Below are 19,674 nucleotides of genomic sequence, written 5' to 3'. Positions count from 1 at the left end.
TACCACCCCATCTTATTCAAGACTCCAATGTGGGCATCTAAGTACTCCACAATGGAATGACACCATAGAGATAAAATCCCTTTCAAGGCAAGGGAAATATTTCCATGAAGCCTCAAATTGAATGACACATTCACATGGAAAGCCATTCCAATTATGTGGACTGTGGGGTGCAAGAAGCATGGAATAGATAAGAGTAGTGGAAGCCAAAAAAGATTGGAACTATAAATTCCTTATCTTTTCTTTTAATGCCGTTTGAAGTAAACATAATTACTAGAAAGAATTATAGAAGGGAAAAGTTTAATGAAAACTACAAAAATTGTATACTAATATTTATATATACCCGGATCTAACAACATTAAACATGAGGTGATAGTGGAGAATATGATTTTGGTTTTGGTGGTTGTTTACAGTCCCTAGTTTTTTCTTCAACCAAACCAACAAAAACCCTCATCAAAATTGGTCTTAAACTGATTTAAGACTTTCACAGGAAATGGGTGTTGATGAATTCATTAGCTAGAGACTAGAGAGAGAAGATGATGATGACAGTGGAGGTTGTAACAGCAAGAAACATAGTCTGAATAACTGAATAAGAAATAGTCTTTGTTGAATCACCAATTGCTAAACCAGCTAACCAAGATGCATCTGCCAACATTGCCCCTCCTGACCCTGACCCTGACCCTGTTTCTGAACTTGATTCTGATGTACTAGAACCATACCCATACCCTGACTGTGTTCCCGACCCGGACCCATATGCTGATTCTGACCCAGACTCTGTCCCAGATCCGGAACCTGAATTTGATGTGTCTGTCGACCCGGTTACAACTGGAGTTGTCGTACTTGTTTCTCTTGATGATTTCTGACTGCAATTATTCACAAAAAATCAACAATTAATTTCTTTTTAGAATCATCCAGAAAAATGAAGATATTATGCATACAAAAAAAAAATGAAAACCCAAAACCCATTTTAATGGTTAATGAAGACAACCCAACAAAACAAGTGTGTGACTAAACATTCAAAGAAAGACAAAAAGTAAAAAGTCAAAAAACAAAGTGACAAGGCAGGAACTTTCTCTGCCTTGCCAGTGTAGAAAACCAACCCTTTTACTACTTTTTTCATCGAGATCTACGCAAAAAGATAATTATTTGTAAGTCCTCTGAGAATTACCTATTTGCATAAGAAGGACAGAAAGTAACGGTGTAATCAGCTCCGGAACAAGTAAAAGTACTGGTAGCATCATCATAAGCGTAACTATAAGATCTCGGACATGCATTTTTAAACATCTCCGAGTAAATCGACGGCGTACATGTATTCGGAGTACCGTAAGCCCCACTACAACAGTAGTCCTCTCTTCCAAAAGCTTCACAAGCACTTTTACAAGCATCTCCACCAGCTACTCTCAACTCACTAGGACACTGCCGATTCAAATCGGTAACACATCCAGTCGTTTCACACGTGCCAATCCCACCAGTTCCTTCAACTACCATGGGTAGATTGTAGCCATCAACGAGACTAACGTCGTAAAAATCTTGACTACCACCTGTTCCTAGGGTAAACTCAGCTAGGGTTGCTGGCGGGGCAGCTCCTGCACCGTTGCATTCCATTTGACCCGAACCACAATCAGCTGTTGAGCAAGTACCTTGGCCGGATCCGTCAAACTTGCAACCGGTTCTAGCCCAGAAGCGACCTGACCAGCCGGTTGGGGCTAGGAATGAACGAGATACACCCTTTTGAAGCTCAAAACCAGTGCTATCAAGAGGAGGACTATTTGTGTTTGAGAGAATCCCTGGCCATACTGTGCTCTCACAGTTGTTTATGAATGTAAATGTAGCTCCCCAAACACCTGCTCACACACATACATGATTTTTTAAGAGAGAGAGAAAGATAGAGAAAATAGAGAGACATAGAGAGAAAAAGTGAGAAGTAGAACTTACCCTTAAATGATGAAGAGAGACCCAGGATGATAATGAGGAAGAAAGATAAGTAGGATAAGAGTAGATCCATGTGGGTAGTGAGATTTTTGTTCTTTTTTTTTTGTTTTTCTTGGAATTCTTTAGAGTGATTTCTTTTGAAGGTGTGGGATTTGTTCTGCCAAGTACTAGCTTAGTAGGAAGGAAGAAACCTGAGTTACATTATTGGGGTAGAAATGAGAGTGACCAATATTGTGAAAGATTAGGCAGAGTTGGGTTTCACTGGTACTTGATAAGAATATATGATCACTGCCCGAGGGTTTTACCGTTTTAGAGAGAGAGAGAGAGAGAGAGAGAGAGAGAGAGAGAGAGTTTCAATATAAGATGCTATGGGACTCTATTTAATAGATTATCTTTTTTTACTGTTGCTTCACCACACCATTGACCATTTTAACTTTAAGCTGTTTCACATTAAAACTTGGGAGATTTTGACCTTGACCCCCACTATTATATCAATATTTGGACTATACCCCCGTTTTTTTAATACTTTTGATTTACACCCCCACGTGGACGGAAAAACAAAAAACGCTGTTAAGTTTGAACTGTATGAATAACACATGTGAACCTGGACAAAATTACCCTTCTCTAATTTAATATTTCCAACTCAAGTCTATCATCTTCTTCTTCTTCTTCTTCATCTTCACCATCAATCACCTCCATTACCACCACCACTTCACCTTCACCACCATCAACCCATTACTAGTTAACCCACCACCATCAATCTCAATATGATCGTAAGGTTTAATACCATCATTGTCACAACCACATTCATTAAAAAAGAAGTGATCCAAAATAGATTAAGATGAAGGAGGAAATAATCGGCTGGTCTTCTATATTTGATCTTAAATTCGATATATAATCCAACTTTTATGGATCAGGAGCTAGTAAATAATCAATTCAACCATTTTTCTTTTTGTTCCTCCAATGTTTAAAGCTTGAAAAACCACTCCAGATAGATCTAGAGAGAGAAAGAAAAGATGGTACTGATATGGTGCCATGGTGGTAGTAATTTGGCAGTAAATCAATTTAGCATTCAATTTGCCTTTATTTCCTTCCAACCAAACTTGATGAAGCAAGGGGCTACATTGTCCAATGAAACTAATTACCTCAGGCAAAAATCTTTAATCCTCCAATTAGTCAAGCAACAATTACAGTGAGAAGCAAAATCCATCACACCCATATTTCTCACCATCGACACCAACTGGGTTGACATAAATTTTGTGCCACTGCTACAAAGCTTTTTGCAAATCAAATGAAATGAAAATTACTAAGCAGTTGATTCAATCAAAACCGAACAACACTATTGGAAAGCTTCCATTGCAAACTTGATTGAGAATTAGTTATATGGGAGGCATTCAAGGACACTTCAAATTAAAGAAAAGGGTGACAGAGAGTGGAAGATGAAGAAGAGAAATAGAAACAAGAGATGACCCCCTGAATCTGTAGCCCTAAATCACCCAACCAAAGTTTATTCCTGAGTATAGAGAGAGAAACAACACTCTCCAACATAAAAATCTACCTCTTCTCTTACGATTTTAGGCGTCCAACAAGTTAGACATTGAAAACACCAACTGCGTAGAATGAAACCCTAGGTTTGGTTAAAAAAAATTGAAGAAGAAGAAGAAAAGGGGATACAAATTTGGGGTTGTTGAAAGATTGAGGAAAAGTTTTGGTGCAACACTATTGAATATATTAGGTTTTAGTTTCAACTGTTGGATCTTAAGAGATGCCTGGATCCGTCCGATTAGAAAGGGTAGAATTGTCATGGCTTGTATGTGTATTTCACACACGCTCAATTTAACTCCTAGTTGACGGTTCCCGTCCATATGGGGGTGTATATCAAAACTTTTCAAAAAACGGGGGTGTAGTCCAAATATTGATATAAAAGTGGGGGTGTATGTCAAAATCTCCCTTAAAACTTTTACAATATTTTATTTGTTAACTCCCCCTGGCTCCTTCAACAAAAAGAAAAAAAAAAAATAACTCCCCCAGGGCCCCAACCCCCTCTCTCTCTCTCTCTCTCAAAAAAAAAAAAAGGGTTAATTCTGTTTTTATCCCCAATTTGTAATATTTGGTCGTTTTGGCCCCAAGTAGTGTCCGGCATTCGTTTTGGTAGCTTTCGACAAGTTAATTCCGGTTTGCTCTCCAATTTGTGACCAACTCACCGTTTTAGACTCTATAAGTGTCCGACAGTTCGATCTGCCCTCCAAAGACCAAATGTTTTCCAAAAGTGGGCCAAATTAGAATTACTTTCCAAACAAAGTTAAAAGCATAAAGGCCACATCACCTCTTTCTTTCTCCTCTACTTCACCTTATCTCTCCTACATCACATCTCCTCCTCTCCTCTTCTCCACTTCGCCTTTCTTCTCCGTCCGGAATAAAAAATCTCGGTCGACTGCCTATAACCTAAAAGTTATATATATACTGTATAATCTTTTTCCTTTCTGTCTCTCATCTTCTTTATCTCTCTTCTTCATTATTTCTCTCTTCTTATTCTTCTCTCCCTTCTCTCTCTTCTTTCTTTCTGTTCTTCTTTTCTCCCTTGTCTCTTTAAAACTTTCGGTCAAGGGGTTCCCTCTGTCGGATGTCTTAGAGAGAGATATAAAGAAGAAGAAGCGAGAAAGTGTGAAGAAGACAAATGTTACTTACAGTGTGTTATTTTATTCCAAAGAAAAAAAATATGTAGTTATGTTCTATTTGTAGTTTTTTTTTCATTCGTGGTGTTGTTTGGTGATATGAAAAGGAAAATGGCCAAGCCAAGACAAGACATGAGCCCCATAAGTAGTGGGCCACTAGGAAACATCCTTTAATGTGGACGAGTAGATGAGCCAAGACGTATCTAGCTCATTGATGAGCTCTACTTAGCTCTACCTTTACTTTACTTATTTATTGTCTAACTTGGAGAGAGAGAGAGAGGTGAGTTGGAGAGAGGTGACGTGGAGAGAGATGAGTGGTGGAGAGGGAAATGAGGTGGAATTTAGGTTTTTGTTTTTAATTTTATTTTGAAAATATATTAATGGGAAGGGTAGTTATGACATTTCCATGAAAACAGGGGGCTATATTTGAATTTACAGAAATTTGAGGGCCATAAAGGAAGCTCGTCACAAAGTAGGGGACCATATAAGAATTAACTCAAAAAAAAAAAACTGAAATGTTACATAACCCACCAATTTCTGGTAATAGGGGTCGAGGATGCTAGGGATCGTGGATATACGTCTCCGGTAACTTCTGGTAGTCTGATACGAAGAAGAAGACAGGGTAAGACTAATTACTGTTATTCTCCTTAAAAAGGAACAAGGATGGCCAACTCTTTATAGCTTGACAGAAGATGAAAACTAAATGATATCTATCCGTTGGATGTAACGGTCAAAATATATGTGAGTAAGAATTTATATGGAACTCTCTCGTTTAGTTATCATCTACCATATGATAGGTGTAGAAATAAAATCAACTACATTTGAGGAAGAAGTCAAATTTAGACCTCTACTCTTGACTCATATAAATTCATTTTAGCTTGGTACCTTATCATTGTACCATCTTAATAAATCAAATCTTTATTCCGTTATTCGTCTTAGTTAAAAAAATCATACTCACACCAACCATAAACACCCATACAGAAACCAAACTTTGCGAATGAGTATACCGAATATCGAAGGCTAATCTTTCTATAGTTTCAATTATTCACAGCATTCAAATAAAAACACACATATTGGATTCAACAGTATACCACACATCAAGCAGAAATTGATACTATTATAGTGATATTTAAGTTAGAAATTAACATATTTCTTTCAAATAATTGTTCACCAATTTTCGACTCCCTGCAAAGCGGTATACATTTTATTGACATGTGAAACTCTTCTTCCAATTGCAAGCGATGCGGTTACTCTATTTGCAATTTGTAATCTTTTTAGTCAAAAGTTACGGGATTTGATCAAAGGCTTTCTAGCAAGGGGCCTTTCTTTTTTTTCGCTAATCATTCTTTGCTTTTGACTAATCTCATATCCATTGGCAAAAGTAACAAAGAAAGGACATACACACAAAACAAAGTTCACTTTTTTTGTTTTTAAATTGGCTATGTCCCCAAACTTTCATTCCTAAATTCAACAAAATTATCTATTCTATAATTAAGATGCAACACATACAATAGGTTAATTTTAACCAAAGTAATGTATATGCTGTGTGATGCTTGTAGGTATTTAAAGTTTTGGATAACATTTCCTTTTTGTTTCTTTTCCCTTTTGCTTTCTATCCCTCTTTAAACTTTCTCTTTTCCTTGCTATTTGTTTGTATTCTTCCATTCCCAAAAGACTTGCGCGGTTGCACTTACATTATTCCATATCGTTTTCATATAATGGTGAGTTTTGATTTCTTTCTTTTTCTATCGTATATTAGAAAAAAATTATCATTTCTTTCATCAATAATAGAAGGTGGTGTTGATTGACGTAGGCAGATGTGCCGAGGTAGGTGGATTGTGATATTTCACATCTTGAATGTTAAAAGAAATAAATGATATAAGCGATTGGCTATTGACACCCCCATGAATATTGGTTGTATGGGGCTGCCTATACCTATAATGGGCTTTCTCTGCAGTTCTATAGGCACATTCGAAAGCTATAGACACCCTTACATACAAATTTTGTAAAGTCCCATAAGGGAAGTTCTATGGTGTCATTTAATTTATTCACAAAACTAATTCCAATTTCCTTTTACTTCTTAACTTCACAATCCAACCATCTTCCTTGTGTAATTCTCACTAGTTTCTTAGTGGTATGTATAAATTGACAAAATGATCAAAAAGCACATGGTACTAAAACGAAAATAGGTCAAAATCATTTCAGATAAGGATAATCTTGAGTCAATTTAAGCAACCTCGGTTTCCTTTGCTTAGAATTTTGTTAATTGGCAAAATAAACGTTAATTAATTAATTGACCACATCTATATTGGTGACTACCTATCAAAACATGTTTCCTTCTATTAATTATTAGAAAAATTTAGGTTTGATTCCTAAGATTTCTTTTAGTCAAAGTATTTGAGTCTCTGTTGACAAAAAGTACGTCAAATATTTTTTTCAACATTGGAGAAAGAAGGCAAAAATGTACCTTCCCTTTTATTCACAATTGTTTCGTTTTAACACGTTTTTAAAATTAGCAAAAATTACGATTTCGATAGGATGAGTCGGTACTCATATAGGACTTGGGTGATGGTGTAGCGTGGCACCCTTGGTTGCTCCGTCCTAATCACTACCCATTTTTAAAGGGAGCATGTAGTTCGTGGTGATGACGCATTTCACTATTACTTATTACTTTCTAAAACAAGCTACGGACGAAGCTTAAAGGTGAATTAAGCATTAGTTTTATATTATCTAATCAAATCAATCAAAAGAGGCCAAGGTAAAAGGGAAAACAAAACAAAACAAAACAAAATAAAATAAATGATGATGTGGATTTGCGAACAGATTGAATATATTAATCTATTGACCCCTCAATTTGATCCTTGCGAGTATTTGCATCATTTATAGTCAATTTCATTTCTGTTGTGAAAAATAAAGGAGGGAAGAAGAAAGATAAGACAAAATATAGACAAAAGATATAGAGACAAGTATAACTAGAATTGTATTCATATGTTTGTTGATGATTTCTCTACTTTGATATATTGGTATATTAGGTACATTGGTACACTAGTTTGGTACATCTTATTCACTAACAAGAAAGCTCTTTATATAGGCCTCTTGATGAGTTACAAAACTAATGGAGAGTAATGGTGCTTGAATACAAATAATGGTGGAGAACTTATGGTGGTGGGAGTTACCAAAGTGTGGTGGTCATCCACCATAAATCAAAGATTTATAACAATTTCAACATTATCACCAACTTTAGTGGATATTTACTCTTAACTAGTCACTAATCAACACCCAAATTATTGTTTGTGGTTATCTTGGCTTTCAGATGCGGTACCTAACGTAAACACCAATGATTTTACTGTTACATTCTCCGTTTAGCTACGTAATTGCAATATAGTGTGAATTGCTTTGTGAATCAAAAGGCGCTACGCCGTGTGAGAGTAGTGGTTACTTTTTGCATTACATACGTAGTAGAAGTTCTTTAAAATCCCATACTACCAACCAAAACATCCAATAAAGATCATGAGATAGATGAATATTTCAATATATTTTTTTCCTCAATACTTATTTAGGTTACATCACCACCACTTATCAATAACATGATATATATCTTATATTACAAAATTAGTATGAATTAAATTAACCTCACCCCCAATCAAATTAATAAAAAAAATAAAAGAACAAGAGTTGAACTTTGACCGATATCGTATATGTAATCCCATCAGGAGCCTATCTAAAATAAAAATGTCCTCTGATGATAAAAAGAACAGACAACCTCCATCTTATCAAAATCCAAACGACTACATGGAAACATTGAGCATCTATGAGATGTATAGTCATTTTTAGCTAGTGTATTGGGCTCCATTCAGATTTCAGAGTTCAACAGATATTTTCGTAACTCAAGCCAAACTATGTAGGACCCATGTCCACGCCATTCTGATATGGTCCATAAAGCGACGGATAAGAAGTTATGCCCCAAACAGTCCCTCTTGGTGAACGTCTTCATCTACTTTCTTTGGAAGAGGTGACGTTTTTGAAATCAAAAAGTTAGAATTGTAGTTGTCAATGCCAATATAATCGACAAAATTGACACGACACTGCCAATAAATCGCACATGTGCAACACACGTAAAACAGGGCGCATCGCTAGTGCCCTCAGCCCCTAAAAACACCATGGTTGGATTGTACAGTGGTAGATCCGCTGCTGCTGCTGCTGGATTTTCTGTTGCCTTCTTACTGCAATTAAAATGAAAATTAAATTAGCTTAATGAAAATTTAAAAAGTAATTAGTAGTGATTAAGAGTGTGAATAACAGATTTTGTAATTTTACCTTGAGGACAAGGAAGGGCAGAAAGTGATAACATAATCCGCGGACGCACAAGTAAAGGTACTCGTCCCATCATCATACGCGTAGCTATACGCGCGTGGACACGCGTTCTTAAAGAACTCCGAGTAAGAAGACGGTTTGCAAGTGTTAGGGTTTCCATACGCGCCGCTACAACAATACTGTGGATCACCGAATGCTTCACACGCGCTTTTACACGCGACGCCACTTCCGTCATCGGTACTCACCACTTTCAAATCGTTAGGGCAAACTCCGTTCAAATCCACGACACATCCCGTCGTACTACAATTCCCTCCTTTACCGCCTTCCGCCACCACCAGCATCGGAAGATTATAACCGTCGACTAAGCTCACGTCATAGAAATCTAGTCCTCCGGCACCGTTTAATGTGAATTCAGCTAAAGTGGCTGGCGGAGAAGCACCAGCGCCGCTGCATTCTACATTCCCAGAGCCGCAGTCACCGGAAAAACAGGTGAATTTGCCGGTTGTTGTGTCTTGAGAGCAATGAGTTCGACCCCATAACCGACCGGACCAAGAGGTTGGTACGGTTAGGGTTTTGGATTCGTCTTTTTCAAGGACGAAACCAGTTGTTTCTAGAGGTGATGTTCCTGCGTTGGCTAGAATTCCTGGCCATACCGTATGACCGCACTTGTTTATTAAAGTAAAACTTGCCGAAAAGACCCCTGAAATTCAAACATATTTACCAATTAATTACATGTTAGTGAAACGTAAATAACTTCAAATTGAACTTTGATAGGCATAAAGCAATTCAACAAGTAGGAGAAATTTGAGATGGGTTTGATTACCTGAAACCAATAAGAGAAATTGAAGAGAGAGAAGGGTTATTGAAAGGGTTCCTCTTCTACCCATTGAAGAAGGAGAGAGAGAGAGAGAGAGAGAGAGAGAGAGAGAGTTACAGTTAGGTCAGAAAACAGAGTGTGATAGAAGAGAATTTGTAATGGGAGGAATTGAGGGGAAGTAGATTTATAGAGGAGTGATATGGAAAGATACAAAATATTAGGGACCCACAACTTAAAATCGGTTTAAAGTTTAATGTCGGCAAACAGAGGTACTCTGTCCGTTCTGTAGTTCCTTCACTTAATCAAATATCTTTCTTTCTCTTCTTCTCTGTAAAAGATATTTTTTAAGTCACTTTCTCTCTCTAAAGGCAAGAAGAAGAAGAAGAAAGAGAGTAAAATTGAGTTTCCCTCTTGTTTCTGTTTTATTTGGTATCCAATCGTCAAGTTTAAAGGTGTAACGGTTGAGTTAGGGGAAAAGGCATTTTGGGGGTGTCAGGAATTTGGATGATATTATTAGGCTTCTAGATAACTCTACATATTTTTAATTTCCCTCTCTCCGGTGGAGCCCAAACTGTGACCTTATGTTCTTCCTCTCTTCTTACCGAGGGTCGAGGGATTCATAATTGTACCATGAAAATCCAGCTGCATAGTCAAAGCTTCATGAATAATCTTATAACAATTCGGTTTCTCTCCCTCAAAGACACACTTGTTCCTAGCTTTCCACATGAACCACGCCACATAAAGCCGGAGAGTGATGTTGTTTTCATCTTCTTCTTCTTGTATCCAACGACAAATTAACTTATTAAATGGCTCATCTCCATCTACCCGTAATCCCAAAGGGGAACATAACCAAAGTTCTCTCGCCACTTTACAAGTCCTAAACAAATGATCAAGATCCTCATCTTCTTCATTACACATGGAACACAGACGTGAAGCTGGTTCAATATACTTGAGAGCCTTGATTTTTGTTGGAAGCGCATCATGAAGAAGTCTCCATATGAAGTAAGTTACCCGAGGAGCTAAATTAAATTTAGTCCACACCTTTTTCCAAGACAAACCGAAAGGGAGCTCCACTGTAAATGATGTGGAAGGTCTTCCCCTTGTTATCGAAGTATACAAGGATTTAGTGGAAAACTCCCCCTTAGTCGTATGCACCCAAATTAATTTATCTTCTTCACTTGAATGCCCAATCGGTAATTGCAATATTGCCTGAGCCGAAATCTCATCGAAAATTCTCTTAATCAAGTCCGAACGCCAATTACCATCTATAATAAGGTCACTCACCAAGAATAGGTTTGGGACGTCTTGTAACTCATATTTCTTCCCCGGTCTAAAGTCATATAAGTTAGGTATCCACGGGTTCTCGAAAGGAAGAGCTGATTTGGCGGCTGTGTGTAGAAACGAGTATGGGGAATTTGTATGGGCTGCTACAGACACTGTTAGTACTTCCTCGGCGATGGAAGCCGAAGCTAGAGCTGCCTACTTGGCAATTGAAATGGCACTACAACTACCAGAGTATGAATGTGTTATTGAAGGAGATGCCTTAACTATTATTAAAGCATGCACAGAAGAAGAAAAGGACATCCCATGGAAAATAAGATCCACATTAATGAGAATTCGAAGAGAAAGTATACGGCTACATGGTTGCACCTTTACATTTTGCTACCGTAATGCAAACCAAGTAGCACATCTTTTAGCAAAGAATTCGTCTCAATTAAATTTATTGTTAAGAAAGGAGATCATTGAGACTCCCGCTTGCATTGTAAGCCAATTGGCGGCAGATAAAGCCAATATTTCAGGAAGCTCGAGTAGCTAATAAAATCGGCAATAGCCTCTCTTAACCAAAAAAAAAAAAAAGATAACTCTACATATTTCAGCCAGCCTTTATATCTTCTCAAAGGCTAAATTCTTTAAGAATGAAAAATGCATATATCTAGCTCTTTGATGAGCTCTACTTACCTCACATGAAAATGGAGCCCACAATGTGATTTTTTTTGGTAATAGATCAAATGGTTCTAATAAAGGAGCAATAACCTCATCCAAAAATATCAAACTTTGGCCACCCGCCCCAAGAAGACATCATCGGCACATGTTACCATTCTACCAAAAAGAACTTCAACTTTTCCCGGCTAGTCAGTAGACATCATCGGCACATGTTACCATTCTACCAAAAAGAACTTCAACTTCTCAACGAGAGGTACATAGATTTTTTTTTATATCTATAATTTTATGAAAGTTGATCTTAGTAATATTGTATTGAGTCCAATACTTTCGGGGGGATTGTTGTTTTTAGTGATTTTTAAAATTGACAAGGAATGTTTTGTCCCTTTTACCATCACTAAATGATTCCATTCTATCCTTGCACCATGAATGGGATATTTATTTTGAACATTTCAATATCTCCAAAGAGTTGTCCCAATTGAGTAAGTAACCACGGAAATTCACGACATGGCATTCATGTGATATTTGTACAACAAAAAGAAAGTGGCCCCCTGGTGGATTCCTTTCTTCAATTACACGAATCTGCGGATGTGATCTTTGATAGCGGAGAGACAAACTTGTCAACGTAGGCAGACATGGACATTACTTCGACGGCCTACACGACATAGCACATTTTTTTTGTTGGTTAACAAAACTGAAAATTGTAGCACATCGACATCAAGTCAAAGTCGTAAGTAAGTTACTTAACCTCCGTTGGGATCAAACTTAGCACTTCCAGAGTTTATGTGAACACTATTAATCACTTGGGCAACAAAGTGTTGATGTTGCCCACACTAAATTAATTTGGTTCATAGCTTATGTGAACACTATTAATCACTTGGGCAACAACGTGTTGACGTTGCCCACACTAAATTAATTTGGTTCATAGCTATTCCTAGACATGTTTTCAACAACAAAAAAAAAAAAAAACTATTCCTAGACATGCTATGATAGAATGGGTAGCACTTCACAAAAGACTGAAAACTAAAGACAAATTTATGAGATGGTGGATCAATGTCGGTCCAGTGTGTATTTTATGCAGCAGAGCAATTGAAAATGATTTTCATCTACTATTCGATTGTTCTTACAATTGGTCAAGGATGCTTCTTCAATGGGTACACAAAGTCATGACCAATTTTCCAACTTCATGGGAGGAGGAGATAGAGTGGTTTATAAGCTCACGGTAGAGGCAAATGGAGTTTGACCGTGGTGGAAAAGTTGTTCTTTTGTTATACATGACATTTGAAGTGAGAATAATGCTCAACTTTTAGAGGCAACTCATGTGAACCTGGATCAATTTTCTGCAAGAATAAGAAACACGTTGAAAATGAAGATTACTCGTATGAAAATGGAGGTTGAGGACAACATAATACCAAGTCTTTTTTGACAATATAGGAGTCCCAGCAGAGGACGATTTGTAAATGAGAACCACCGATGGTGGAGTCTATGATAGGTCTTTGCGAAATGATAAAGGTGGCTATTGTGCTCCAGTACAAGATTATTGTAGAAACGTGCACGGTGTAGTGACCGTAACAACTCCAATAAAGATAACATTGTTTTAACTTTACAAGGTGTTGAGGCTGGACTCAAGCTTGTAATCTGCCTAAATGTTCAAAGAATTCAGGTTTGCTCCGATTTTCATACGTCCGTGACTTAGTGTCATATTTTAGTTCTATCAGAATTCAGAACTAGACTTTCATTATTGGTGTCTGTGGAGGACATCATTAGACTTATAGACTATGATCGTCCTTTGAGTGCTTCAAGATTGATTGCTTATACAGGAAAACAGACATGGTTGTTTTTGGATGCTTTGGCAAGCTAGAAGACAATGTATGTGAATGTCCCTTTTTTCAGTTTACATTACTCAAAATCTTTGAAAGAAATAGGCAGGGTAGATTATATTCAAGAGGTTAGTTTTATTTGCGTTCATTGTAGGGGTTCGCCTTCTCCGGACAGTCCAGCTTAGGGTTCCACAAAAAAGATAGTATTGATTCTTTCTATATTTTCTCTTTTGTCTTGAACAATTTGAAAATGAAAGGTAACCTAAACAAAATTAAATATGTCCATAGGGCAAGCTACCGATCACATAGTTTTGTTTCACGTACGGTCGTAAAGATAGGTTACATCATTAATAACACCATTAATAACATGGGAACTATTGTGTAGGGCTAACAAAATAGTCATTATGTGGACACCATTTGGTTGGAGTGGTAAGAGGTATAGTCTTCCACCTTAGAGGTCAAGGGTTTGAGGCACGTTGAACATTTCAAAAAACAAAAACTATTGTGTAGGGCTAATAAAATAGTCATTATGCAGACACCATTTGCTTATCGTATCCACCTCTCTTTTTGCTCACATTACAACCCATTACATATGGAAATTGTTCCCAATAGTAATACATTGATACGATGTGATTAACATGATAACGAATTGTTGCTACTATAAAACCCAACAAAACTATTGATTTAAAATCTATCTAACTGTACACAAGTTCAATAATTCTAGATTTACACTTTCATATGATCGAACCTAGGACCAATCATAATTAAAATTTCAGTGGGGTTGTTAAGCAGAATTGGGAAGTTGTTTTTGGAGCTCTCTCTCTCTCTCTCTATAGTGTATGACTAGATAACGAGTAGGATGGTAGGGTAAAGTAATAATGTAGATGGAGAGGTACAAGATAACAACCCGACAGTTGCTTGACACGCTTTAAAATGAAATTTAACCTAAACAATCTTTTCAGTTTGACTTTCTCAAACTCCTAATCTTCATAAACACTCACTGTCTGCTGCATAGATGGATATGAGGAGCCATTTAAACCAAATAATAGAGCCAGGGAGGGTCAATCTCCCCTTCACTAATTTGCCCTTTCAATTCCTGCCCACCATCTGTATAACTATCAATAAAACCTGTTTTTTAACCTTTGCTAATGGATTTGATTTTGACCATACCACAATTTCTATACAAAAAATATAAGATGTATGAAGAGACTGAGCCGAGTTTAGATCAGAATCTAATATGGATGGTTGTGAGTCTCACTCATTTTTCTCTTCCATCTGTATTCGACCCACTTGCTCGAGCAACTTATCATAGTTTTGTTCAATTACCCAATCCCAACTGAGCTCTGGACCATCTTCCTAATGCCCTTCTAAACGTCTAGGCCAATGTTAGGCCCACATCAATTGGTTTTGCCGCATCTGCAGCACCACAGCTAGGGGCTAGTGTTCGACATTATTCACTCGTATAATTATGTGCTGGGGAATTATATATGGGTGACCCCAAGTTATTTATACAGGCGCCCTCCCCTTTACACATTGACAACATTTTGTTGTTCATGGTACCAGCAGTAAGAATGATGTGCGCTTATAGAACTTCCTTCAAGTGCTAGCCTCCTCTCAAGGTGGAGTGTAGCAAAGAAAAAGTTCAAAATATTGTTATCGAGAACATACTGATAGGACAACTGGTGCCGACCCATTTAAATTTCAATTAGACCATGATTCTTTTCCGTTTTTTAGGATAAACTATAGATGATTCATACCTTATATTCTTTGAGCACTATGAATTATTGATGGAATTGAAATTGACTTGCTAGTGGGCAATCGAGTTGATTCCCATACGATTTTAGCTTGTTCTTTGAGATATAACTACTGCCTTTGTTGCCACGTTTTTTAGTCTAATCAGGAGCGTTCCCATTTCGGGATCTAAATTGGTAAAGAACGAAGGAAAATTCCAAGGAGAGACGGAAAATTCCAAGACAATGTATAAGAATTGCAACCCAGCTTGCCAATACAATCCCAAATTTGTAAGAATTACAGAAGAAATGAAAAAAGATTTTCTTGATTATTTTTAAAATATCGTATTGAAAGTAGAACTTGTTCACAAGATAATGAAAAATCTTTTCTAAATATATAAGTTTTGTCGAAATATGACATCTGATAAAAACTTATATATATTTAAAATTTTAAGAGAATATCAAGTAATTAGTTACACAAAGAAATTTGTAGTTTAGTCTTAAGTATTTTTCCATGAATATGATTACTATAAAATGGTCAACAATTGGTTGCCCGGTGGTCCAATGTGTTGACATAAACTCCAAAATCCGGTCTTAGGTTCGATTCACCAGAAGAGGCGGTTTCCATGGGTTATTGAACTTGAGTTACTAAAGATATAAATAATGTGATTTACAATAAGCACGAAACTACTTCCTTTGGGAATCGAACCTGGAACCTCCAGGATTTTGGAAGTTATGTCAACACATTAGACCACTTTGGCAACCAATGGTTGAATGTTTTTTTTTTTTACTTATTTTGAATATTATTTTGAATCATATACTTAAAATCAAACCATTTATCTGCCCTTAGACAAATGAGTTTTGAATGGACGACTTTAAGACGTACATAAGCCCAATAGTGTTTTTTTTTTTTTTGGAAAATAAGCCCAATAGAGTTGATGGCCTTAACTGAGGTTCATAAGTTCATATTACAGACCCAACATATTGCTATGTGCTAGTAGATAAGATACACGGAGTATATAAAGTCGCCGCCCTTTTAGTTCTTCATATTTCATCACCTTTTTCACCCAGTTAATTGATCTTTGACTAAACTAAGGGTCTGTTTGTTATGCGTGGAAACATTTGGATGTGAAAACTCACCTTTTCTTCAAATTCTTCGGGTCAAAATTTCATTTTTATCGTTTGGTAAACCATGAAAAATTAGATGGAAAGTTCTATATGCAACCACATTTATTGCTATGATCGCTTCTTTTAAAAATGGAGAGGACGAGTCGGCACTTGGTAACCCAAGCGGTTGATAGTGTTGACATAAACTCTAAATCTTGGAGGTCCCACCTTCGATTCTCACAGGAGGTGGAATCCATAGTTATTGAATTTAGGTCATTAAAGGTATAAATAATGTTATATTGCTGGACTTTAGACCTCTTTCATGTTGTTGGACTTTAAGCCTCTTTCATGGTTTAACTTAGGCGGTTCGTGCTTATCACATCTTCATGATGTATCAATGCCTTGTAACGACTAATGTAGATCGTAGTCGATTTTTCAAAAAAAAAAATATGGAGAGGGACAAAGGGTGCCAATGGCAAATATTATCTGGGGCCTTTAGAAATTCAACATTTCGCCATCGTCAACTCTTCGTCCCATTCTGCAATTAGATTTCTCCATTGTTCCAACTATCACACTTTTAGAGAGAGAGCAAGACACATCGAAAAGATGCAGCAATTTTGTACCTATTGAGCTCAAACGAATAATCAGAACAATGAGACTTGTAATAATGAAACCTATTTTTGTGTCGATGAAGAAATTTGGGGAAAATTAAAGAAAACCGAATTTGAAATTATGAAATTAGAGAAGTTTTAGAAAATATCTTCTCCTCCCATAAACACAAACAAGATTGGTGTGATTCATATTTGAAAATGAGTATGAGATTTGAAGTTCGAGAGAGATAGAGATGCATCAAGACGATTTGTAACAGAGAGAGAACAAAAATGTGTGAGGGTGAGAACATATTTCTCATTTTTGGACTGAAAAAGTCGATTTTCCCAATAAAATGTATATTCCACTGTATGATGACCAAGAAGATGTGAAAGTTGATTTCTCTGATAAAACAAAGTGTGAAAATCAAATGGACTCTAAAAAGATTTTGTGCATCCCCCATATCTTGGTGTGTGTGTGAGAGGGAAAGACAGAGGTGAGAAAGTTTTTGGCACATCCATTTAGCTCCTTTAAAAAGGTAACCGAGACATGCATTGTAATATACTGTGTTAGAGATGTGGGTTAAATGGTCCTGATTTTGGAACCCCAATATAGAGACCATAAAGGACTATAAATATGACATTGCTTGATGAATTTCACATCTCTTTAATTATGAAGTCCAAGTAGATACAGAAAATGGGTGTCAATGAAAAAGATGAAATATCCGGGTCATCCTCTTTTTTTATGTTAAGTCAAGTGTAGTGGTGGACACTGTGGAAAAGAAGAGGATGAATTTTGGAATTGTATGGCTTTTGGGTACCAAAAAAACAAACATGCTTCTATGTTCAATCATATACACACTAAAATCATCATCAATCTCAAAAAGAGGAAGAACCCTAGAGTAAAAGAAAAGAAAATGTGTATAGTGGAGAGAAAGCTTTAATCATTTTAATGAAATGAAACTACACCATCAATTACAGCTTTTGGTGCGACTCTCTTCCCCAAATCTTCACTAATTTGGGTATAGAAATACACTAGTAAAAATCTATTTGAAAATGTAAAAGGGTTGCACTAGAGAAACAATTACAAAATTCACATACATCTGAAGTATCAAAGTTCAATCTATCGATTTCTCTTTTTATTTTTTGTTCAAATATCAACCATTTCTTAAAATTATCACTTAGACAAACCGATTTTGTTAGTGTTTTTAATGTAAAAAGATTACTAACACAAAATATCCCACAAACGAGAGTCAAGTCCACTTTAGTTGGGTTAACATTTATGATTGTCTATGCGAGAGATAAGAGTTCAAATCTTATTGTTTCAGAAAAGTTAATACAGACAAGATACATATTGAGTTGAATCATTTACTTATACAACACTAAGGGTCTTCAATAATTATACCATTTTTACTACTTAAAAATGTTATCGAGTAATCATAATTACCGATATTGATAACATTCTGTTTTATTTTATTCAAATCATTTAGTAGATTACTTGAGTTGGTAATAGACAGACGGAGTTGAACGTTTGTCCTCCCCATGCCCTTCTCCGCATGCTTTTACCTGAAATTATCAATTATGATTGTTTTTTTTTCCTTAAGATATACTCTTCTATTTCATGTCTACTACCATTCATAATTTATCTTTTGGTACAACAGATTGAAAACTTCCCTTTTAGTTTAGATTTTAAAAATCTAGTAGAAATAATAATAAGATTACTATTTTATGAGTTGATTCAGAAGCATGCCAAAACAACGAGTCTTCCTGACTAGGTTTTAAAGGTTTGACGGTCAAACTAATACAAATTACTACTATCTTAAGTAGGTAGTTAATCAACTCCGTACGAAGAATGAAAAGCTCCTATAATTAACAAATGGGAATATATGAGACATACCGAGTTCCAATATATCAGTGTCATAATTTCGGATTCTCATTCGAGGCAACGGTCGTTGGTGTTCATTCTTAGAGTTTAATTAAAAAACATCAAACTGCAAACTACTCCCTAGTTATTAATTTAGATAAAACATTAACCTAATCGAATTACTACTATTTTAAGGTAGGTAGTTCATCAACTGAGTGGGAAGAATGAAAAGCTCTTATAATTAACAAATGTGAATATATCAAACACAGCGAGTTCCAATATGTCAGTATCATAATTTTGGATTCTTATTCGAGGCAATGGTCTTTTATGATTATTCTTAGAGTTCATTTAGAAACATCAAAATGTGAACTAGTTATTAATGTAGACAAAACATTAACCTAATCGAATGTTAAGTCCGTTTTATCTATTTTTGTTGTGTTAATTAAAAATTAATTAAAGTTATTGGTGGCTAAGAAGAAGTATGAGAAAGTGAGTTGTTCGAGTACAGGGAGGAGAACAAGATCCGGAAGAATGTTTTAAAAAAGAATTAGGGTTTCCCAAAGTCACATTTTAAAATTAGGGTTCATCAACAAGGCTATGAAAGAGGGGTATTTTTTTTTCACTCGAGTTCTTCCCCAGGCCTCTCGGTGACAAAAGTCGAGCACGCTCACTTGGGGGAATCATGTGGTCAGCGGTCCACAATTACCTTTCCAGCTTATTCTGACCTCAATTCCATAATTTCCCATTCCCTAATAAGTTAATTTGCATGGGATTTTGCAAGGCTCTCAAATAATTTTATCCCCTATCAAATGTATTTGATATGATAGCTTTTTTTTTTTTTTTTTTTTATGAGAATAGGCTATTGCCAAATTTTATTAGCTACTAGAGCA

General features: G+C 36.3%; 2 protein-coding genes across 2 annotated transcripts; both read right to left on the bottom strand.

The window, feature by feature from the left end:
• Nucleotides 1-296: 296 nt before the first annotated feature.
• LOC147533692 (thaumatin-like protein 1) lies at nucleotides 297-2,344 on the bottom strand. Its single transcript, XM_086648253.1, has 3 exons — nucleotides 1,933-2,344; nucleotides 1,166-1,841; nucleotides 297-860 (listed from the first exon to the last, which is right to left on the bottom strand). The coding sequence occupies exons 1-3, from the start codon at nucleotides 2,000-2,002 to the stop codon at nucleotides 521-523; spliced, it is 1,086 nt and encodes a 361-aa protein (XP_086504379.1). The 5' UTR covers nucleotides 2,003-2,344; the 3' UTR covers nucleotides 297-520.
• Nucleotides 2,345-8,120: 5,776 nt separating this feature from the next.
• Nucleotides 8,121-11,638, bottom strand: LOC147533691 (thaumatin-like protein 1). The gene is made up of 4 exons (XM_086648252.1): nucleotides 11,578-11,638; nucleotides 9,742-10,287; nucleotides 8,922-9,618; nucleotides 8,121-8,827 (listed from the first exon to the last, which is right to left on the bottom strand). Exons 2-4 carry the CDS (start codon nucleotides 9,803-9,805, stop codon nucleotides 8,632-8,634), a joined length of 957 nt encoding a protein of 318 aa, XP_086504378.1. The 5' UTR covers nucleotides 9,806-10,287; nucleotides 11,578-11,638; the 3' UTR covers nucleotides 8,121-8,631.
• Between the last annotated feature and the right edge of the window lie 8,036 nt (nucleotides 11,639-19,674).

This window comes from Eschscholzia californica, unplaced genomic scaffold (assembly GCF_041429995.1).
Source record: "Eschscholzia californica isolate CP2 unplaced genomic scaffold, dmEscCali1.0.p SCAF_6, whole genome shotgun sequence".
Classification (NCBI taxonomy): domain Eukaryota; kingdom Viridiplantae; phylum Streptophyta; class Magnoliopsida; order Ranunculales; family Papaveraceae; genus Eschscholzia; species Eschscholzia californica.
Note: the sequence above shows the minus strand (reverse complement) of the source record. Positions and strands in the feature narration are given on the sequence as shown.